The sequence below is a fragment of the Danio aesculapii genome, chromosome 8, assembly GCF_903798145.1.
Source record: "Danio aesculapii chromosome 8, fDanAes4.1, whole genome shotgun sequence".
NCBI lineage: Eukaryota > Metazoa > Chordata > Actinopteri > Cypriniformes > Danionidae > Danio > Danio aesculapii.
The window spans coordinates 23,494,149-23,518,500 of record NC_079442.1 but is presented as its reverse complement, the minus strand read 5'-3'; the positions used below and the strand labels follow the sequence as shown (position 1 = coordinate 23,518,500).

Below are 24,352 nucleotides of genomic sequence, written 5' to 3'. Positions count from 1 at the left end.
ATCCGCTGCATAAAAACGTGCTGAATAAGTTGTCGGTTCATTCCGCTGTGGCAACCCCGGATTAATAAAGGGGCTAAGCCGAAAAGAAAACGAATGAATGAATGAATGAATGAATGAGGTACTAATATGTATTCTTGAGGGACCCTTCAGGTACAAATGTGTAGCTGCTCTCATACCTTTATTTCTGAGAGTGTGGAGTATGTCAAATGCTTAACTGAACAAATGTCTCTTCTACTGTAACCTAAAAAACCTCTGAAGATTATAAATCCAGGCGTAAAGTGATAAAGCATGCACAAGCTTTGGTTCTTTAAAATTCAAGAAAGCTTTTAGTTTGGAGAAGATTCTGAGCTGTCAAAAGCTACAACTAAATTGATCTGTTTATCAAAGGTAAGGGATTAATCAATTATGAATACATTTTTGTTTGTTTAGCACACACACACACACACACACACACACACACACAACTCTCTCTCTCTCACACACACACACACACACACACACACACACACACACGCACACACACACACACACACACACACACACAAAAATTAAATATTTGTTAAAGATTTTTGCCACAATTATTAGTACCACTATGAATTCATATAAGTAAAATCATTTAAAGCATATTTTTTTGAGGTATTTAGAGGTTTTTTGTGACTACTAACAGGAAATTGTTCAACCACGGGCTCATTTTTAACAAGGGCTTAAATAAGAAGTATAGGGTATAATGGGTATATGGGCATTCTGAAGTGCACTCAATCCCACAATCCACCCTAATAACGAGTGTACAACAAACATACACTCAACGGCTATAGAATACCCAAAAACGCACTGTGAGAGTTAACGCATTGAAAGACTTCCTGTGTCTGACCACAAGATGGCATCCACATTATGATTACATCTTAGTGGTGTAACTTATACTATTGTTTATTTGTTAAATGAACATTTGTAGAAATGACAGCAATCAAAATACTTTGTTTTAATACATTCTAAGTGTTAAATAACTTTCACAGGGTCTGACCAAGGAGTTATCTAATCTAAATCTAATCCATCTGAGGGATTTATCAACAAGCAAATCACAAACAAAATGACATCCCTCCAGTGCAATCAGTACTCAAATTCACCCGCTTACATTTACTCCTTTGAGTGGGCTATATTAGTAGAGTAATGTAGGGAATAGTGAACGAGGACATAAAGGGCAATTTTGGAAACAGCTTCAAAAGGTTGTTGAGCTTTACAAAGTGTACACCATTAGGACAATAACGAAGAAACTCCAGTCAACTGAAAATGTTCTAAATCGGACTGAGAGAGAGGATGTGTGTTTGAAGAATTGCAGTTGGCTCTTGGGGACAGAAAATTCTAAACTACAATCATGTTCATCACAACAAAGTGTTTCAAATGATTTCAATGCAATCTTAACTTTTTTGTGAGTTAATTTTTTTGACCAAAATATCAAAAATGTTCGGGATGAATAAACATCCACTGAATTAATCTGCTTGTAAACATGCATCAGATAAAAAATAGGACAAAATACAAATTTTTCTTTTTTTCATAAATCTGTTAATCAACCTCAGTCCTGATCAAAACTACTTAATTGCTTAGAAAATGTACAGGATTTTAACTCTTTAATTGCCAAGTTCACAAATGATGTCACTGATTTGGTGAAAAAAAACACACAAAATGATGTATTTTCAATTAATTGTGGACTGGATTTTTTAACCTGTTATCAAAGTCTTGGACATGTGAACAATTAGTAACAACATTGGCTTTGATGCATTGTTATTGATGTTTTTGCCCCATTGACTTCCATTATAACCACATTTGATGGTGCATAAATACACAGTTTTTGTTTTTGTTTACTACATGTAGTTCTGAGAGCTGAGGTGCATATTTTGATTTTCTCAGACAAATCAAGGTAAGTGGCATAAAGATCACTCTCACACTTTCAAACATTCCCAGACACATACACACACTTTAATTTGCCGTAATACTTCATATAAATTCCATAAACTAACAAGCCTATCTAAAGGGTTAATGGTGCCAACTGATGCAGGACTGATGATCAACAGTTACAAATTTTACCTTCTCCCAACAGGGAAAATCAGCAACAATCAAAATGCTTGATTATATGGTGTCATGGATTTGTAATCCAAAAAATGTGGTTATAATTGAAGTCAATGGGGCAAAAACAGCCACCAACATTAAATTAGGGGGAAAAAAATGTTAATTATTCAAAAACAATGCATCAAAGGTAATGTTGTTTCACATGTCCATGACTTTAATAAAAGGTAAAAATAAATCCAGTCCACAATTACTTTTTATTTTGAAAATACGTCATTTTGTGTTTTTTTCACCAAATGCGTGACATCTTTAATGAATTTGCCAATTAAAGAGTTAAAATCCTGTAATTTTCAAAGCAATTTAGTAGATTTGATCAGGACTGAGATTGATTAACAGATTTATGCAAAAAAAATTTGAAATAAATATTTATCAGATGCATTTTTACAGCAGTTTAACTTAGCGAATATTTTCATCCCGAATATAACAAAAGGGTAGTAAATTTGCCCAGAGTGTATTGTTGAGGCTTTTTTTTTTAAAATCAAGCATTTTCTCAAAATATGTGTTTCAATAAGATTTGTCACCAAAAATCATTAAGCTAGCTGAAACACAGACAAAGTTATGTCCAAATTAAGACTCAAAATCACCCAAGAGTGGATGAAAACATCCCTAACAGTGCATAAGGGTTAAACAATAAAGACATTTTCCCTTGCCTTCTTTAATCATATAAACCAGGGGTGTCAATATTAGTGGAGAGAAATCTACTTGTATGCTAAAAATGACATATTTTTAATTAACGTAAAAAAACACACAATATTTTCCCATCTAATACGAACCGGTCTGTCCAGCGATGACCATGGGCTGCATGATGAGACGGAAGAGCTTGTCGAGGACCTGATGGAGAAAAAGCACCAGCGGCTCCAGGCCGGCGGAGGACAGTGAAATGATGCTGAGCTTCAGCTCGTGCTCAAACATGTTTTCTTGAATCTTCTCATCTCGTACTCGGATGGGGAATGTGGATTTGCCCTCCAAAGCATGACATAATGTGAAGAAACGCTCCAGGTGACTGTCCTGTGATACAAAAAAAAGATTGAGCACATTTAAAAGAATTGATGATGTTAAAATAATTCATTACTTAATACTACATAATATAGACCATTCTGTATTTGACCAATAGAAACTTATATTCAATATTACATATAATATGATATATGATATGATATGATACGATACGATACAATATAATATAATATAATATAATATAATATAATATAATATAATATAATATAATATAATATAATATAATATAATATAATATAATATAATATAATATAATAGCGACACGGTGGTTAGTAGTTAGCACTGTCGCCTCACAGCAATAAGGTTGCTGGTACAGGTCCCAGCTAGGGCCAGTTGGCATTTCTTTGTGGAGTTTGCATGTTCTCCCCGTGCTTGCAATGGTTTCCTCCAGGTCCTCGGGTTACCCCACAGTCCAAAGATACACGGTATAGGTGAATTGAATAAACTAAATGTGTAAACTAAAATAATATAATGGGCTGCGCGGTGGCCCAGATCGCCTCACAGCAAGAAGGTCACTGGTTCGAGCCCCAGCTGGGTCAGTTGGCATTTCTGTGTGGAGTTTACATGTTCTCCCCATGTTGCCGTGGATTTCCTCCAAGTGCTCCAGTTTCCCACACAAGTCCAAAGACATGCGCTATAGGGGAATTAGGGTAAGCTAAATTGTCTGTAGTGTATGTGTGTGAATGAGTGTATGGGTGTTTCCCAAAGATGGGTTGCAGCTAGAAGGTCATTCGCTGCGTAAAACATATACTGGATAAGTTGGCGGTTCATTCCCCTGTGGCAACCCCTGATTAATAAAGAGGACTAAGCGAAAAGAAAATGAATGAATGAATGAATAATATGATAAGATAAGATATGGGTTAGGGAGAGGATGAAAATGTGTACTGTTGGCGTGCCTTCAGGAACAGGGTTGGGAAACTCTGCATTAGAAGAGACTCCAAAACCTGAAGTTAATGGGTCAGATGAGGGAGACATCCAAAACATGAACTGTTGGTGTGCCTCCAGGAACAGGGTTGGGAAACACTGAGATATGATATATGATGATAAGATAAGATATAATATAATATAACATCATTTAAACAGAATATTCTATTATATACAGCAATATTCATATCACATTATATAATTCATTTTCATTAATATTTTGAATTTGCTTTTATTTTTATATTTTCAATTTTCTTTTTAACTTTCATAAATATTAGTGCTTTTGTTAATTTTCTCTCTTCTTTTTTATTTCTTTGTTTTATTTAGCTGTAATTTATTTTTATTTCAGTTTTACTTTTAGTCATCTCAATAGTTTTTTATTTATTTATTTATTTAGTTTTTATTTTGTTATACAGGGTGGGCCATTTATATGGATACACCTTAATAAACCTTACTGGGAATTCCACAAGAAAAACAACGGTGTGCTTGGTTTTACACGTAACTTTATTCTTTCATGAGTTATTTTCAAGCCCCCTCACATATACTAATGTGCCACAAACAGGACATTAATATCACCAACCATTCCCATTTTATTAAGGTGTATCCATATAAATGGCCCACCCTGTACTAGATAGTCAGCAAGGCATCATTTTAAAATTCGATTTATGCTTTTAATTTAAAGATTTCCAATTGATGCTGCTATTTAACTTTATTTCTGATTAATTTCAATAAACTAAAAGGACTAAAATGACAATGCTATATTTAATAATACATTTTTTTTTTTACTAAAAATGGGGTAATTTTTATTACCATTACTTCTTATTTCCTGAAGCTGGTTGGGTCAATGAAATTCAAAATTCATTATAATTATTTGACAAAATAATAATATAGTTTAAAAAGGTCACATTCTAGTATTTTAAAAATAATATAACCCTCAGGTCTCTTAGAAAATGCTCAAGATGAGAGTGAATAAGTAGTATGAATGATATTAAACATACTACATCCACCATTTATCATAATCACATGACCTACGTGCTTCAGTTACATTGCTTCAGTCCCATTCATGAGTTATCTCATGTGGTATTATGGGATAGCATACAGTCCATTGGAATCTCACAAGAAGTAGTAGGTCATTCGGGTACTTCTTGCCTACTGCTTTTCAAATACTATAAATTCTGACATACTGCTCGACTCGCATACTGTTTTTAACATACTATACAGTAGGGAAGTATGTGATTTCGGATGCAGAGAGTGTTTTTTACGCACCTGAGTTTGGACTGAGGACACAGCTTGTAGCTCAAGGTTAAACAGTCCTTTATGATTCTCCAGCCATTTCACTGGAGGTACCTGAGCTGGCAGTTTCTGGAGGCAGATAAAATGGCAAAAATGTACAGATTCAAACAAATGAACACACAAATCCACTTAAGACCAGCTGAATATGTGCCCAAATGAGACATCAATGTGATATGACTACATTACATAAGTGGTATCCTAAAAAAGGCAGATGTTGAAACGGTTGACTGTACCTCTGGGGTATGTAGGGAATAGTTGATGGGAAGCTTGTCCAGAACGATTGGCAGACACTGCTGACTGGTCTGCAGCCGGTCATTGTTCAGCATGGGTAACCACTGCAGGGATAGAAGGCCAGCATCACACTTAGAGTAATGTCTCTTTATGCACATTTTTATAATGTTATTTTTTTCAAGGTTACATTTATCTGATCAAAAGTACAATGATACAACTAGATACAAATGCAATATGTAAATATAATAATAATTTTCTGTAATTTAAGTCAGAATTATTAGCCCCCTTTGATTTTTTTCTTTTTTAAATCTTTCCTAAATGATGTTTAACAGAGCAAGGACATTTTCACAGTATGTCTGATAATATTTTTTCTTCTGGAGAAAGTCTTATTTGTTTTATTTCAGCTAGAATAAAAGCAGTTTTTAATTTTTTAAAAATCATTTTAAGGTCAAAATTATTAGCCCCTTTAAGCTATATTTTTTATAGACTACAGAAAAAAACATAACTATACAATAACTTGCCTTATTACCCTAACCTGCCTAGTTAACCTAATTAACCTAGTCAATCCTTTAACTGTCACTTTAAGCTGTATAGAAGTGTCTTGAAAAATATCTAGTCAAATATTATTTACTGTCATCATGAAAAATATAGAATAAATCAGTTATTAGAAATGAGTTATTAAAACTATTATGTTTAGAAATGTGTTGAAAAAATCTCTCTGTTAAACTGAAATTGGGGAAAAAATTATCAGGGGTGCTAATAATTCTGACTTCAACTGTATACAATTCAAAACAAATCTCGTATCCACTGTATACTGTACACTGTGGAGCTCAACTGATTCAAATAATTTATGCAATAAAAAAACATGACAATCACATTTATAGAATACATTCCTCAATGAACTTTGAAAACAAAAAAAGTCATGTGATTTTGCCACAACAGATTGTGTAATTGGCTAACTGGACTAACCAGCAGACCAATCTCAATCGCATCATCTCAAAAGATGTTTTAACAATTTCAAAAACTATCTAAATGATTTTTCATAGAGTAATAACCTCCCATTAACAGTGTTTCCAAACCTCAGGCCCAGCCTCCAAACTCAGCTTAACATGACAGTGATTGTTACTTTGTGTGCCGTCTGGCTCTCTGAGGCACAGCACATTTATTATGGCGGGAAAAGCGATACAGCGGTTTCCCGCCAGCAGGAACTTTAGCTTTTCATGACTGATTATTTTGTGCTAGTTTCCCAGAAAGTGATGTTTTTATTCTCTTGAACCCTTGAACCAGCTGTTTTATGCTAAATTTTACATTTGCACTAAAGTTATATTTAAGTTTTTAAGTAATATAAACAAAGCTACTGAGGCAAAGACCATTCCAACACATCCCAAAGATGCTCAGATCAACTAGTGGCCAATCAAAGTGGAAAAAAGAAGCCTTCATTCACAGTTTGAGCTGGATTAATCTTTACAATGTGGGCAATATAGGGCCAATAAAAAGCTATACATGGCATTAGTTTAGAGGAGTTGTTTCCAAACATACTGTATAACACACCAAAATCACTGGCATTAAGATCCAATCATACTTTTTAAGTTTTTGTTTACTTCTATTCTAAACAGCAATCTTTGGCTAGGCAGTGTGTGTGTGTTTGTGTGTGTGTGTGTGTATACAGTATATATTTTAAATTGACCTACTGTATTGACCTATCCAGTGCTGTTCACCCGGAGAGAAGCTTTTTAAACATAATAGTTTTATTTTAATAATTAATTTATAATAAATTAGAAATATATATATATGCTATAATTTATCTTGTCTTTACCATAATGTCAGTACATACTATTTTGGTAGTTATTTTGCAAGATACTAGTACTATATTTCTAATATAAAGGCTTAAATAGGATAATTAGGCAAGTTATTTGGCAACAGTGTTTTTAATAGCCTACTGGCTATTAATAGCTAATAATATTGACCTTAAGAATTATTATTATTATACATATATTAAAACTGCTTTTATTCCAGCCAAACTTAAAAGAATATAATTATAAAACATTCTTCAAACAAAAATATCATAGGTATAATACAGATAATACTGTAAAAAATTGCCTTGCTCTGTTAAAGACATCTTGACAAATATTTCAACACACACACACACACACACACACACACACATACAAATCTGTTCAGTCACTTACTGAATATCCAATGAGAGCCTCCAAACTTCCAGTCTGGTTTTGTTTCTGCTGGCAGCTGATATGGAAGAAGGTGAACAGCAAGTGGTGTTTATCTGTTAAACGGGCTGGCAGGAGGATCTTTATCTCATCATAGAAATCAGGAGACCTGAGGAGGAGATACAGGAAACAGCCCTCTCACTCCACTCTTACTTTTGCTTGATGTTCAGAAGATTAGAATCGCTTTAAGAGACCAAGTGTACCTGTTGTGGTAAGTGACTGGAGTGTAGACCTCCGAAAGGAACTCCGGGCCACTTGATTTTCCAAAGATTACCTAGAGAGAAAGTGCAGAGAAAAAGAAAAAGGTGAGTGAGGCATACAGGCAAAAACACATTATGTTACACAATCAATTATGACTTCAGTCATTTACAGTGACAACAAATTTTAATATAGTCATATAATTTAGTTTAGTATAAAAATGTAACAGGGGTAGAATAAAATTAGTGGTAAGATGGCAATAACTGAAAATAAATAAATAATATATTTATAATTACATGTATTATATATATTTTATACAATTATAAAAATATTAGTGATTTGTTTGTCTACTTTCAGTTTGTAGATAATGATATTTTTAGAGCATAGCCAACATGATATTTTTGTTATATTATTATTTTATAGAAGTAGTAGGAAAAATAATAACAATAATAATAATTATATTTAAAATAGTAATAATAATAATTATTATTATTATTTTTACTTTTATAATTTTTTTAATTATTATTATTATTCTTTCATCATGTCCATTATTATTATTATTATTGTTGTTGTTATTATTATTATTATTATTATTATTACGTTAATATATCTTTGATGTGCATGTACATATAGACATGTAAATGTAATGTTGCACTTACAGGCATGGCACAACTGGAGTCCTCACCGCTCATGAACTGGATTTTTACTGTAATGTTTCTGGCTGAAGTCAGACGGTTAGTAAGATTCAACCTCAGTGGATATACATACAGCAGATTCCTGTAACATTAAACATGAAGTATGGGTTGCAGACAAAATACTTCCTCTTGATCTCCATTAAAGAGTGTAAAAACATTACCTGACCACTAGATGGCAGAAACTGTTCACAGTTCAAAATTAATAGGAAGGCCGAAACAAGCGTTGCCATGTTTCATAAAAGTTGTTTATAAATCCTAGCTGCTTATTTTCAGATACATTGGCAACATTAATGAAATATGTGATTTTGTTTTTATTCTAAAAACAATAAACAATCCTCTCATCAGTTTAATCGATGTTTTTCTTTTTTAGGTGACTCATATTTTACATTTTTGCTTGTTTTTCTGGTGAGCATCTGGCAACACCATTGCATGCAGTTTTTTTTCAGGCATTTGCGTTCAAAGTCAATGAGTGACTAATCATATCAACCGCAGTTCTGACCTCTAAATTCTGACAAACATTATAACTCTGAGATTTATTCAAGGTTACTGATTAATCACTGCATCCCAGATCTGCTGAATATCAACTTTTCAATTTGTGTGTTTGTCTGGGAGAGACAGAGAGATTACCGGTATATGTTGTGAGGCACATAAACTTCCTTCGAAGGGAACTCGAGCACTTCTTTAACCGGCCGTTGATTTTTCTCAGACACGGGCTTCACTGGAATCAGTTCAGGAGACAAACAACCAGGAACCGTGTCTGGCACTGGAAGCACTTCCAGTTTCAGATAACCTTTCAAACAGCACATAAACAAGATGAGTTACACACAACAAGCTTAATAAAGGGACAGTTCACACAAAAATTGACAATAGCTGTTAATTCACTCTCAGGATATCCAAATTGTAGCTTTTTTTTTTACTTAAGCAACGGGAGGCCCTTGTTAATTCATAAAATACAAAGCAGCTAAAGCCACTTTGAGATATAATTAAATAATAAAATTATCCATAAAATATCATTAATTTAGGTTTGCCTGTGTGTTTTTTGACTCACAAAGGACTTGCATTGTATGAAACGTCGCATTTTCAGCACAAAATCTTCTTTAATGCTCTACTTTCATGTTCATCTTGGATGGCCCGAGTAAACTGATAGCAAACACTCTTTTATTTTTGTTTTTGGATGAACTGTCACTTAATCATCTGACTTCCACTGTTAATATTTACATTATTCTGTGGAAAATCAGACAATAAAAAAAAAGAACATCTGCTCACCAGGTATGATTTTTACACGTCTCTGACTGGACGACCTCTTTATATCCGCCAGGAACTTAAACAGATCTTCATCACTCAGACGTTCTCCTTCCTGTCAAGACACACACACACAAGACAATCTGCTCAAAACACCTCACAAGTTTGGATGTTAATAATGCGTTAGTAGATTTTAAACTATGATTATTAAATGCTTTACAAGTACTGTTCACAATTAGTTCATGTTAGCAAACACATTAACTACTGAAACCTTATTGTAAAGTGTGACCTATGAATCAAATGTGTCTGCATTATGGAAGACAGCAGAAACATTTTTATTTAGTTTCAAGGATGAATGCTGGAGAATGCGTGTGATATCAGAGCTAGCTGAAGAACGCAGGCACCAGCTCATCTGGAAAATGTAAAGAATGGAAAAATGCACTCAAGGTGCCCAGATAAAATTTTAATCATTTCAGGAACTCAAGTCAATAATGCTGGATTTTATTTAGAACAATAAAACACTTTTCTGAAATACACAACCGGTACATTCTTAATACATATTCCTAATCTTACAGTGAAGTTAAGTTATTATTATTATTACTTTTTAAGTTATTTAATAATATGATTATGTTGGCATTTTATTTTACAGTCCTGTTTCATATATATATATATATATATATATATATATATATATATATATATATATATATATATATATATATATATATATATATATGCAGTTACCACAGTCATGACACACTAAACATTCATGATCATGTGTTTGAAGCTCCCTGTAAAGCCCATAATGTGGCCCTGATAATTTCTTGTCTCAGAAGTTTTTGATGTTCTTTGGCGAGACACGCCATTTATAAAATGAGCAACAAATCATGAAGAAAAAATATTAAGAATCCTTTCAAATCAAATAAATAGCATGAAGATGTGTCCAGCGATGAAGACCAATTGCTCTCACACTACTCGTATGTTATTAAGAGTTGTTTGTCTTCATTTTTGCTCTGTCACAACATAGGAGATATTTAAGTAAAAAAAAGAGTAATGAAAAAAAAAAAAATAAATAAATAAATCAAAATAAAATATAGGAATTGAAAAAAAAAATAAAATTTAATGTTTGTAATGTAATGTGGTTATTTATATAGCGCATTTAGCGTGTATGTCCATACACCCAAAGCGCTTCACAATCATGAGAGGGGGGGTCCTCTCCACACCACCACCAGTGTGCAGCATCCACTTGGATGATACAACGGCAGCCACAGGACAATGGCGCATGTGCACTCACCACAAACCAGCTATTTGTGGAGTGGAGTGACAGGGATACAGCCAATTCTGTGGATGGGGATGATTGGAATGCCATGAACGGTAAGGGCAGATGAAGAGAATTTGGTCAGGACACTGGGGTTACAACGCTACTCTTTTACAAGAAGTGCCATGAGATTTTTAATGACCACAGAGAGTCAGGACCTCGGTTTAGCATCTCATCCGAAAGACGGTGCTCACTTACAGTATAGTGTCCCCTTCACTCTACTGGGGCATTAGGCATCACACAGACCACAGGTTGAGTGCCTCCTGCTGGCCTTACTAACACTACTTCCAACAGCAACCTAGTGCTCCCATGTTTAGCTCCTCCCTTTAAATCACCTAGGGACCATGCCCATGTATGCTACTGTAAGATGGGGTTTGGGATCAGTAGGAACTTTATACTAAAACTTTCATTAAAGAAATCCCAAAGCAATGTCACAAAAAATATCAAAAAGCACAACTGTTCAGGAAAGACTACTAAAGGATTGTGTGACATTGACTATAGTATAGATCAAGTACTAAAGCATTGTGCTAGAAATACCATGGTTTTGGGTTCTTCTCCCATGGAAAGCAGGAACTGATAAAATGTGTGCCTTCAATGCAAAATAAGTTTCTTTCAATAAATAGGTCTGCCGAATGCATTAATACCAAAAACATTTGAATAATATTGTCAATGTCATAACATTTCAAACTATAACCCTGTTACACTTTTAATTGTCATAATAATGAACAAAAGAGACTTCTTCCAGAACCTATTTGTTTAAATATATTTTTATTCATTGACCCCCATACTCTTAAAATGTGCTATCTATCTTTCCTGGATGAATAAAACACCTACATTTGGAGAAAGATGTGAACTATCTGTTTTGAATTGTACAAGTAATACCTGTTTGATGAATGTGCACATGGTGACAGCTGGTTTGAAGCCTGATAGGATATAGTTGTCCTCCATCAAGCTGAATCTGTCAGAGTTGCGTCTAGGCAATCCCTTCTTGTCCATACTCCCCCTGCCTGTTACATTACCAACATTTTATATGATTAGCATTTTATATGATTTTTTACAATGTGATGCAATACTTTATTTTTGGGTCCTAATATTGGGTAGCAGTGCCCTACAAAGGTTTATAGAGACAGTTCCCCCAAAATGGAATATTTTGTCATCATTTACTCACCCTTGACTTATCATAAACCTGTTTGAGATTCTTTCTTCTGTTGGACACAAATGAAGATATGTTTTTTTTAAATGTTGAAAACCAGTAACTATTAACTTCCATATTATTTGTATTTCATACTATTAAAGTCAATGGTTACCGGTTTCTAACCTCCTTCAAAATATCTTATTTTGTGTTCAACAGAAAAAGGAAACTCAAATGCATCTATGGTTGATTCTGTTTTTTAAATATGCTCTTACTATTATAGTGATATCAAACGTTTAGATTACATATTACATCAATATTTCAGACTGCAAATAAAATATTTTAAAAACTTTAACATATCACTGGTGTTCATCTATTCGGCATCTTACCATTAATGCTGTCTGTGTCACTTGTGTCTCGTTCCAGTGTGGAGTTGATGACACTCATGATGTTGACCGTAGCAAAGGCTAATGGCATCCTGTAGCGGCCAAGTCTTTGACAAAACCCCTCCGCCTGATTCCTCAACTTCTCCAGCTTGTCTCTATTCTGAAGGACACAGAAAACAATAGTTTCATTAAGAAATGATTTATATTAGTTTTCAGGTAAATAAACCAGATTAGCGCTGCTCAATTATGGAAATAAATTCATAATCAAGATTAATTTGGTAAATATTTAAATCACAATTGTTTTTTAAATGATCATTAGTGGGCCGTATGCAGTGTTAGAATGGAAAGTTAAAAAAAACTAATGCATTACAGTAAGTATGTTTTTGCAAATTTCATTCATATTTTACACTAATCGTGCATATCAAGTAATGTGAATTACAACACATTTCAGGTTTAAAATACAATTGTTGAAAGGCAAAGCACATCAAGACCGCAAGCAATTGATGGCAGAATATATATATTTTTTTGTCACTAGAGGATGCTTATTGAAAACAAACAAAGGCGTTTTGATGATGTCATGGCTGAGTGTGGAACCATGCATGCTCCCTGTAGGATTCCTGCAGAAGTCCAGCATGTTCCCTTTAGAACTCCTGCCGAATTCCTGCATGTTCCTTGTAGGACTCCAGCAGGAGTCATGCATGTTCCCTGTAAGATTCCTGCGGCTGTCCTGAATGTTCCCTGTAAGATTCCTGTAGGAGTCCTGCATTTTCCCTATAGGATTCCTACAGGAGACTTGTATTTTCCCTATAGGATTTCTGCAGGAGTCCTGCATGTTCCTTGAAAGATTCCTTCATGTTCCCTGTAAATCTCCTGCAGGAGTCCTGCATGAAATCTGACACACTTGCCTTTAAGTTCAACTTCTGTAGTTAATTTATTGAAAGTAACTTAAAAGTAACACAGCAGTAATGTAATGCACTACAATTCTGAGACTGTAATATTGTAAGGGAAGGGATTACTTAACAATAATATTAAAATTAACAAGTAATCGGCAATGTATTACGCGTATTAATATATTGTTTTTTCAGTATGGGTAACTAAAAACTAAACTAAATTATTTTTATATTATAATTAATTTTTTGTGTACATTAATAATGGAAAAAAATTAGTTTGAATAAAAGAGAAGTTTTCAGTTGTTACCTTAGTCGTGTCACTCTCCTTCAGTACCATGTATGGTTCAGCACAATCCCCAATCTCTCCCTGCTGAAGAACCTTCTCAATCTAGAAATACACAATACAAACATACTGTTAACACTATTTTTTATGTAAATCTGCCATTCGTCAACATCTGCATAATAATTTCCACTGTCATCACTTTTGATACTAGTGGTCCTGATACAAGTTGATATAAACAGCATATTTTTATTTAATACACATTATGCACATGTATACTATGGCTGTTTTGGGTTCAGTAATTTAATTATACATATTGTTGTTTGTATATAATTAGGACACTATTTCAACAGCAGTTTTATCTATTGAACTTTTCATTCATCAGAGAATCCCTTAAAATAAATCACGATGTCCACAAAATTTCTTGAGCAACAACTCAACATATTCTAAATGTTCTAAATGTATTTTATCTTTTAAATAACACAGAGCCCCAAACATCCTCCTACCAGGGACCCCCAACCCCTAAAGACTGTCAAATATTTCTGCAAATATATAGGAGACACTTTCTCTTTATATATGTTATTGTACACCTTTAAATATTAACATCATAAATTTGTCTATCATATTCTTAGTATGTTTTTAAATTTACTTAATATAGTACTGTATTTTTTATACTATTTAAATCAAAACACAGTTGTTAATTTTAATCCAGTTTGCATTTGTTTAGCTGTTCTTATCTATTTTGGTGTATTTCAGTTTAACTTTATTTAATCATATTTTTCAATCTTATTTAAATTGGATTTTGATATATTTCTATGTCTTTAATTTTTATTTTTATTAATATCTTAATAAATAATTTATTAATTGTTGCTAGTTTATTTTTCTTTCATGCTTTTTTTCCAAACATTTCCACTGAGCCCCCAGCAGTACTTAGTCACCCATAAAACAAAACAAAACAAAACAAAACAAAACAAAACAAAACAAAACAAAACAAAACAAAACAAAACAAAACAAAACAAAACAAAACAAAACAAAACAAAACAAAACAAAACAAAAAACAAAACAAAACAAAACAAAACAAAACAAAACAAAACAAAAAACAAAACAAAACAAAAATCAGACCAAGTACTAACTATTTCAATAACTGCTACAATGACCAATCAATTTCTCAACACTACCTTAATGACCAGATAGATGTCTGGAGAGGGGTAGGAGATGGAGAAAATTGCAGATCTGGCCAAAGTGGAGGTGTCAATTTGAGGAGTGTGTGGCCGCAGGAAACCCTTCATCTGATCTGAGTTCAGGTCAAAGTTGAAGTTCTCTGAAATCTAATAGAAAAAATATACAGCATTTAGTATGAAGCAACCAACCTGATGATCTCCAAGAATATTACCTGAGAAATGATGTCCCATAATGACCAAAATTCTTATACGTTTTAATTAAATATAAATTTCCTGACGTAAACATGGTCTAAGAGTCACATGTCAGATCAGAGTCCCCTGATAAATCAATTAATCAAGCCTCAGGCATTTCAGGAATCTTAAATATTTTTTTCCTCTGTAAAAATAGTTATTCCTTCCATACAAAACACTTTCTACATCAAAATATGAAAAAAAAAATCCCAGAATAAAGTCCCCATTTAGCATGGATCATGTGACTTGATGTCTCATGTATTAACCTTCTTCAGTCAAAGCTAACGCTAAAGAGGATTAATGTAATGCAGGATATTCCTCCCAAATATATCTGCCGTCTGTCTGTTTAATATGGAAATACACAGCACTGCATCTAAAAGTAGTATAATCACTGATTGCTTAACATCGAGGACTGTCACTGCAAGACCTTCTTAAATCTGAGGTAAAGACAGGCTGTGTCCATTAAAATGTTTTATGTTTCCTTGTTTTATACTCTTCAGACTTATCTTGAGTCCCATTTACACTTGTTTAGACTATTGTTTTTCACATTTACTCACACTTCAAATAAATTAACCACATAGGATCTTGATTTAACCTTTAACAATTCTATGTTAATGGTTGTTTATGGAAACCGCTTTTCTTTAAAGTCCAGCATTGTTCAGACTGAAGTCAAGGAATGTGGGAGGACTAACGGGAAGGACACTGACAGGCAGAATATTTTTTTAATTATGTCTCCACAGCTTAAGGAAAGAGGTCAAACTACACCACATATTTTAAAATTTTATTCTTAGCTTTTAAAGTGACCATCAGAAACTGACCTTCTTCTTCTCCTTCAGGTCATAAAGGGCCATGGTTGCAAAGAGAGGCTCGATTTCAATCTCAAATCTGTTGAAGACATTCAAAACATTCTCTCAAAGACATATACATCTTTAATAACGCTAAATGTAGTGAAGAGAAAGGACACTCAGCACAATTTATACACCATAATTGTCAGATGCATGTGTTTCTTCCTAAAGAATGAAATAAAAATCTAAAACAATTTAACAAATTATGGCGTGTTTAAACATGTTATCATGTTTCCAGCTTAATTTAAAACATGACTATCATCTTTTAGCATTTTGCTAATATGAATATGTTGTTAACATGTAGAAGCAATGCTACAAGTAACAGGCTAACTCGTTTTTAGCATGTTTGACATAATTCTAAGTTTAGCATTTTAGCTTGTGGAAACAATGCTAGAAGTAACAGGCTAACTAGAATCAAGCTAGGAACATGATTTAACAAGTTGTTAGCACATCTAAACGTTATGTTTCGAGCTTGATTTAAGACACTGCTAGCATCTTTTAGCACTTTGCTAATATGAATATGTTGTAAACATGAAAACAATGCTACAAGTAACAGACTAACTGGAATCAAGCAAGGAACACAATTTAACAAGTTGTCAGCACGTTTAATCATGTTATCATGTAGCTTGATTTAAGACATTGCTAGCATCTTTTTGCATTTTGCTAATTTGAATATGTTGTAAACAAGTGAAAACAATGCTACAAGTAACAGGCTAACTAGAATCAAGCTAGGAACACAATTTAACAAGTTGTTAGCACGCTTAATCATGTTATGTTTGTCACTTGATTTAAGACATTGCTAGCATCTTTTAGCATTTTGCTAATATGAATATGTTGTAAAGAAGTGAAACAATGCTACAAGTAACAGGCTAACTAGAATCAAGCTAGGAACACAATTTAACAAGTTGTTAGCAAGATTAATCATGTTATGTTTGTCGCTTGATTTAAGACATTGCTAACATATTTTAGCATTTTGCTAATATGAATATGTTGTAAACATGAAAACAATGCTACAAGTAACAGGCTAACTTGTTTTGAGCTTATTCGACAGGTTTGTACCATGTTTAACACTATAATATTGATTAGCATGTTTCTAATATGCTTTTAACATGTTTTAGCACATACACTGCTAACATGTTTTAGAATATTTATAGAATGAATTAACAATTTGCTAGATTCTAACATGTTTAGCATTTTGATGGTATGAATTAACATTAAATTAACATGTTTAACCTTTCATAACATCAATTAAATGTTGTCAGCTTGTTTATAGGACAATATCACATGGCGTGAATTAAAATGTTATTAACATGCTGCTAGTATTTTTTAATACTTTGTTTGCATAAATTAGCATATAGCTAAGCATAAATTATATTTAACCAAATCTACATCCATAGTATGAAGTATTACTTGACGGTCTGGCATCGCACTAATATCCTCTGCCCAAAATGCTCCTTTGGACAGTCAGGAATAGGCCGAATTGCAACAGCATCCTCCTGTAAACAGAATAAATATGATTTTTTTTTACCTGAATCTTTCTTGTGTTCACACCCTAAAACATTGTTACATTATTTGCTTGCCTGTATTTAATGCAATTTAAAGGTTTCACCTCATCAATAGGCGGGTACAGACCAAAGAGTTCGCCATAGCGATTGCTCTGTCTGGACTCCTGGTTGAAGCGGTCCAATTCCTCAGGGCTGCTGAAGCGCAGGACACTTTCAACTCGCCGGTCTGGCTGCAGGGCCCTCAGGTTAAAATCTGAACTCGTGAGGGTGGTCCGAGCTGTATCATCACATAATGCTGTCAGCGTCGGCGACTTATCCTGAAGAAATATGGAAAAAATACTTCGATATCATTATTTTCAAAATTAAAAATCTATACTCACATTTATCAAAGTCAAATATATATTATTTATGTTTATTTCAAGAGTTCACACTTAGCTGATGATTGATTATAAAGCAAGTTTGGCATGCTGTCCCGGGAGAGAGCCCTGAGCTCAAAGGTCCTTGAGCCCTGGGCTCCCTCCCATTAGCAGGGCGAGAGGGGAGCTCTGAGCTCAGGTACGTTTCGAGAACTCCCAGTTTTGATAAGAGATAATGACAGAAATGATTGATATGAAGAGATATGCTTTTGACTGTAGTGGTAAATTTAGATTGATCAATTCACTTATGGTGCATGTTTTTTGGACTGTGGGAGGAAAACTGGAGAACCCAGGGGAAACCCACGCGAGCTCAGGGAAGAACATGCTAACTTCGCACAGAAACGACAGCCGGCTTGTTTAAGGACTAGAACCGGTGATGTTCTTGCTGTGAGGCAACAGTATCAATCACTGGGCCACCGTGCCGCCCAATGAAGGGAAAGGTGGAAGAGTAGGGGTGGAAGGGGGGATTCTTCAAGTCGAAGATGACTGTAGTGAGAAACTGGCTCTTTATAGTGGGTTAGGAATCGTCTGATTGGTGAATCATACATTATTGCGGAACCAGCCGTGTTCAATCATAATCACGTGATCCTCTCGAAATTAGCTTATAAATAAACTTCACTTAATGGCTTTCTGGAATATTCGATTATGATTGGTCTGTTGCAACATTCCAGGGTATGTTATTTCATGATAACAACGGCTAAATAACACAGGTTCATCTGGGAACTTCAAATCACCATGACCATCAGTGAATACGTTCATATTCTTACATCCACATTCATATGTATTTGCTTGTCTGTCACACAGCTGTTTTTGACAATGTGGCGCTGTATGTTTTCAACATTGGAAGTCTACATACTGAGGATTTTCTTAGGAATTGCATATTATTTACACTGCTGATGACATCAGCCTAAAATAACTATGCGAGACTTGAGCAGTAGTCAAGCTCACTGGAGGACACAAGGCAACACAAGAGTAAATCAAAGGGCATAACGTAAGTACAATGGAAGCCCAGAAAATACATACATTACATTGGGAATAAAATAAATTAAACTGTTAAAACATGGAAGAGTGTGAGAAACCCAGATGTGATGTATCATTCAATGAATTTCAGCTTTGCCGTGCATAATTTGTCATGGTGTTTTCGCAGTGTACAGGGGGGAATGGAGAGGCGATTGAACTTTCCCGATCTGCAATAGGATGATCAGATGGTTTTATATATACTGTATACACATACATATATTTGATACAAAACATTTCTAACAAAATAAACACTTGTTTTGATCTGATAAATAAGATAATTCTCTTATTTACCTATTAAAAGCTCATCCTTTTCTTTATACATGCTTTATTCCTGTACTACACAGCTCTTTGTCAAAGGCAAAAAGGAAAACAAAAGCAGCTCTGAAATGTTTTCCTAATGTCATGTCTTATTCTACTGACTGAACTCAATTCGCTCCTTAGCCACAAAACTGCCAGTGAACTACAGCAAATGAGCTCTGTATATTTCTAAGACTAATGCCTTTTTCCAGGAAGACTGTAAGCCTTTCAGATGGATGAATTCTCAAAACCCTAGGAGAGATTTCTGTTAATCGCCAAATATAAGAACCATATGCACAGACTCTGATAGTGGGCATCACACAGGCTTCCCATGATGCATTCCGTCTAGACCTCTCCATTCCATTCCATTTGTATTCCTAATCTACTTGCTTAAAGACACACAGGTTTTTGGTACTCATCTGGATTGCTAATAACTCCTGCAGTGAATGTGGAGGCCCTTTAAAGGGTCCCAAACTAAGAGGGGATTTTGGTGTTCCTGCAAGCTCTGAATCTAAACTCATGAAAAATACATGGCGTGAAACAAATCTTTGTGGATTGGATAATTAAACCTTGGCAGAGCTACTTTGGGAAGGAACTGTGGGGACAGAATGAATATTCGTGGCTCATTATGTCCCTGGCTCTTGACAAGCTGGGTGGGATGGAGCCAAGGTGGTGAACTAGGGGACAAAAATACGTTGGGAAAAGATTTAGATCATTTCATTTGAATTATTTTTGTTTATTTATTTCCTAATGTTGATTTTAATGCAATGGTTGGGTTCTGTATTTGACTTTTAATAAAAACCAGACATGTGAGCAACAAGTGTTAATCAGTAATTCTGTTTAAGAAAAAAATTCTGCTTAACTGCAGAATTCATGATGAAACTACATCACCCATGATGCTGTGCAGAAAAATCGCCCAATTAATATCAGAGCTAGCAATTAATATAAATCAATTCCACTGATAGACACTTTGCACACTGTTCGGAAAGGGCTCATCCCTATGACATAATCCCTTTGATGCAGTCACTCCGGAGGGTAACCCTTCATAGGGATGAGCTATTCCAAATGGAACGCACTGCTTGTTTGGCTGTGCTTTTGCTCACTGTGACTCTGGTTGCTGTATTTTTCACTACAGCATCATGGGTACTGGAGTTTTTGACGTTATTTCTGCTATTAAACAATAAAATAGATTGAATTCATGTGAACAAATGGGTTTAACAAAAGCACATAAAATCAACGACTTTGAAATATACATTAAAGTCAAGCATTCAACAGCCCTGTAGTGTAAGAGAAAATGAATTTGCTTTGTATTAAGGACTGGACATACTTAGGGGCTTTTTTTCCTTTACAACATGCTACGTTTTATTGTTTTTCAATGTAAACACATGCTTCACGGATGTGTGAGACAATTACACTTGTGTCTTGCATTTTTTTGAAGCGCTGTGTATGTGAATGGCACATTTTTTTAGACGGCATGTGAAGTTAAAAGAACTTTCACATGCAGAGCAGCTCATCACTGTCAGTTCCACAGCAGTGGACCAATCAGAAAAACTTGGATGTGGGACGACCATTTCCTTTTTCTGTTTACAAGTGCTGTGGATGTGTTTGGACACCCTCATGCTTTATGTTGCGATTTTCTTTCCGAATCATTGCGTCTTTAAAAGCAAAGCTGCAAGAAGCCCTTAACGGGTTCACACATGTTACCTAGGTGGCATCCTTAAAGGTCCAGTGAAATTAAAATAATGTTTTTAAGATGTTAGGATCAGTATGTTAGTCTTCAAGGATATCTATAAGCTAGTGTGGTACAAAACAACAGTTTCTCATCAAATCTTGACCAATGAAATGTTCTCTAGTGTCTACATGGCCCACCCTCTTCAAGATGCTTCTCATTTGCTTTTCATTTGATGCACTTGAGCTCAACCACTCTCACTGGGAAAGCTGTGATAAAACAAATCGCTATTGGCTGTTTTTTAAGAGTCCCGCCCTCTCTTCGTTTTTCATTTGAACGTAGAATTTTAAAAAATGCACATTTCAAAGCACTTTACAGGCCCCTTAAAGTGTTAAAAATACCAGCTGCCATTTGTTTTTGTTGTAAAATAGCATGTACATAAGATGTAACTGTATAAACTTTGCTTACTAGTTGCTCCTGGTTGTCAGGCTGAACATCAGACTCAAATGTCTGCCTCTGTAAGATTTTGTTTGAGTCTGTTCTATCCGAGTACGCAATCCATCCATAACCCTGACTTCTGTAGTTAATAAACACAAAAGTATACAAGTAAATAAACATCCAAACACAACATTTTCATCCATTGATCTATTGACAAATAAAAGGTCCTTGTACAAAAAAATCCTTCAATAAAAAGTTTCAGAACTCTATTATTAGAAACCAAGCTTTCAAAATGACTTATGTTGGATTTTGTCTAAATATGATGTAATAGTAGACAAAAGACGGGATTCAGATCACATCTACAAAATGCTTTTCATTTGTTCATGTTTTTAAACTTTTTTTCTGAAAGACCAAAACTGTCACTCAATCATAGCAGTAGGCATTTTTTCCAAGTCTTAAAATTGGTCACCCTATCAAAATGCAATGTTTCAAAAAGAGGCCCAAAAGCATGATAAAAAAGGCCTAAATTACTTTAAAACTGTGTATTTTGATGTCAAAATCTTGCTAACATTAAAAGTGGACTTCAGAGAACATTAAGAAACAATAGTAAATACAGTTCTTGTTATATTGAATATTCAAAATGAAGCCCCGAGGAGTGACAGGAAATGGAATCTGGGAATTTACCTTCTGCTAACCACCAGCCAAGGCTGCGTGTAACTCTGAACACAATCCCTCACATGGGAATCCAGCTCCACTCTGAAAACACACAAACACACACATTACAAACACCACTCAATTATTATTATTATTATTATTATTATTATTATTATTATTATTATTATTATTATTATTATTATTACTATTATTTAAACTAAATACTTTAAAAATCAATTAAAATAAATTAGCAAAAAAATATTCTTACCATTGATAGAAACAGTATATAAACAGCCCCAGATTTACAGTTTGTGCATAACAAACCTTATTTGGTATTAAAAAAACTGTCAGAATTACTAAAGACATGAAGAGAAAATTGTGGTGAAAAGGTTCATTTTTGCAGCTTTAAACTAAAATACACTTTCCATTTTAAAACAATCTGAGCAATCATATACTTTGTGTCTTCCTTACTTAGTACCTGCATTCAGGGGCGTAGCAGACATTTTAAAAAGTGGGGGGATGGCTGTATGAGATCATATGTTCATATAATTGTTAATCACCTGTTTCTAAATGGTCTGTCTCTAAAAGTGAGGGGGATGGATCCCCCCGTTCTCCCCGGTTGCTACGCCCCTGCCTGCATTATTATTTAATACCCAAAAAGCATCTCTTAATAAATTTAAACACTTACCCTTCCTCAGCAACAGTGGGGCGGATGGTCCTGCATTCCCTCTCCACAAGCTCCACCTCCAGGTCGTCATCAGGAAACTCACCCAACTCCTGCATGACCTCGGCATCGCCACTGCGCAGCTGAGACATCAGGAACTCATCCAGGTCCACCGGCTCAACCGCTTCATATGATTGAGGCTAGAAAGAAAACCACATCATAATATCAAAAACAAGTAGTGAGAAGTATGATGAGTGTATCAGTGCATTAGTATTGTTGGTTTTCTTTTACCTAAATATAAGTAATTAATACTTTTTTACAATTTATTACTGATCATATTTTATTATTTTAATGAACGAATATCATTTCGTAAAGTGCCCCAGCTGTGCTATTTAAAAGTTTACAATTTCTCTAACAATGAGTTTACATGCATCCAAGCATGTTGAATGTTATATACTGGATTATTTTTCTAATCAGCCTGAAACATTATATAAATTGTTACAAGGACACATAGTGTGCATTTTTAATGTTAAGCCAGTTAGCAGGGTAGTCCAGGCTCAGTACACTAGGGTTAAGCCTTTTGACAAGGTAGCCCAGGCACACATAATGGAGTATTCTAGAGTTAAGCCTTTTGACAAGGTAGCCCAGGCACATATAATGAAGTATAATAGGGTTAAGCCATTTGACAAGGTAGCCCAGGCACATATAATGAAGTATAATAGGGTTAAGCCATTTGACAAGGTAGCCCAGGCACATATAATGAAGTATAATAGGGTTAAGCCATTGGACAGGGTAGCCCAGGCACATATAATCTAGTACACTAGGGTTAAGCCATTCGACAGGGTAGCCCAGGCACACATAATCTAGTATACTAGGGTTAAGCCTTTTGACAAGATAGCCCAGGCACACATAATCAAGTATTCTAGGGTTAAGCCATTCGAGGGTAGCCCAGGCACACATAATCAAGTATTGTAGAGTTAAGCAATTTCAAGAGGGTAGCCAAGGTACATATAATCTAGTACACTTGCGTTAAACCATTCGACCGGGTAGCCCAGTCACATATAATCTAGTATACTAGGGTTAAGTCATTTAACAGGGTAGCCCAGGCACACATAATCTAGTATTGTATGCTTAAGCCATTTTACAGGATAGCCCAGGCACATATAATCTAGTACACTAGGGTTAAGCCATTCGACAGGGTAACCCAGGCTCACATAATCAAGTATACTCGGGTTAAGCCTTTTGACAAGGTAGCCCAGGCACACATAATCAAGTATTCTGGGTTAAGCCATTCGAGGGTAGCCCAGGCACATATAATCTAATACACTAGAGTAAAGACATTCAGTAAGGTAGACCAGGCACACATAATCTAGTATACTAGGGTTAAGTCATTCAACAGGGTAGCTCAGGCACATTTAATCTAGTACACTAGGGTTAAGCCATTCGACAGGGTAGCCCAGGCACACATAATCAAGTATAC

General features: G+C 34.7%; 1 protein-coding gene across 2 annotated transcripts in view; it reads right to left on the bottom strand.

Moving 5' to 3' along the window:
* dock8 (dedicator of cytokinesis 8) overlaps window positions 1-24,352 on the bottom strand; it is a 108,351-nt gene that overhangs the window by 44,219 nt on the left and 39,780 nt on the right. For both annotated transcript variants that reach the window (XM_056463448.1, XM_056463449.1), the window contains 18 exons: window positions 22,897-23,072; window positions 22,239-22,310; window positions 21,585-21,693; window positions 17,819-18,031; window positions 17,620-17,705; window positions 16,183-16,249; window positions 15,131-15,280; window positions 13,980-14,060; window positions 12,786-12,942; window positions 12,147-12,271; window positions 9,971-10,061; window positions 9,332-9,494; window positions 8,669-8,786; window positions 8,015-8,085; window positions 7,776-7,920; window positions 5,589-5,690; window positions 5,329-5,424; window positions 2,895-3,129 (listed from right to left, as the gene is read on the bottom strand). In XM_056463448.1, the coding sequence (XP_056319423.1) occupies window positions 2,895-3,129; window positions 5,329-5,424; window positions 5,589-5,690; window positions 7,776-7,920; window positions 8,015-8,085; window positions 8,669-8,786; window positions 9,332-9,494; window positions 9,971-10,061; window positions 12,147-12,271; window positions 12,786-12,942; window positions 13,980-14,060; window positions 15,131-15,280; window positions 16,183-16,249; window positions 17,620-17,705; window positions 17,819-18,031; window positions 21,585-21,693; window positions 22,239-22,310; window positions 22,897-23,072 (2,257 nt within the window). The remainder of the gene's footprint in view (window positions 1-2,894; window positions 3,130-5,328; window positions 5,425-5,588; window positions 5,691-7,775; window positions 7,921-8,014; window positions 8,086-8,668; window positions 8,787-9,331; window positions 9,495-9,970; window positions 10,062-12,146; window positions 12,272-12,785; window positions 12,943-13,979; window positions 14,061-15,130; window positions 15,281-16,182; window positions 16,250-17,619; window positions 17,706-17,818; window positions 18,032-21,584; window positions 21,694-22,238; window positions 22,311-22,896; window positions 23,073-24,352) is intronic.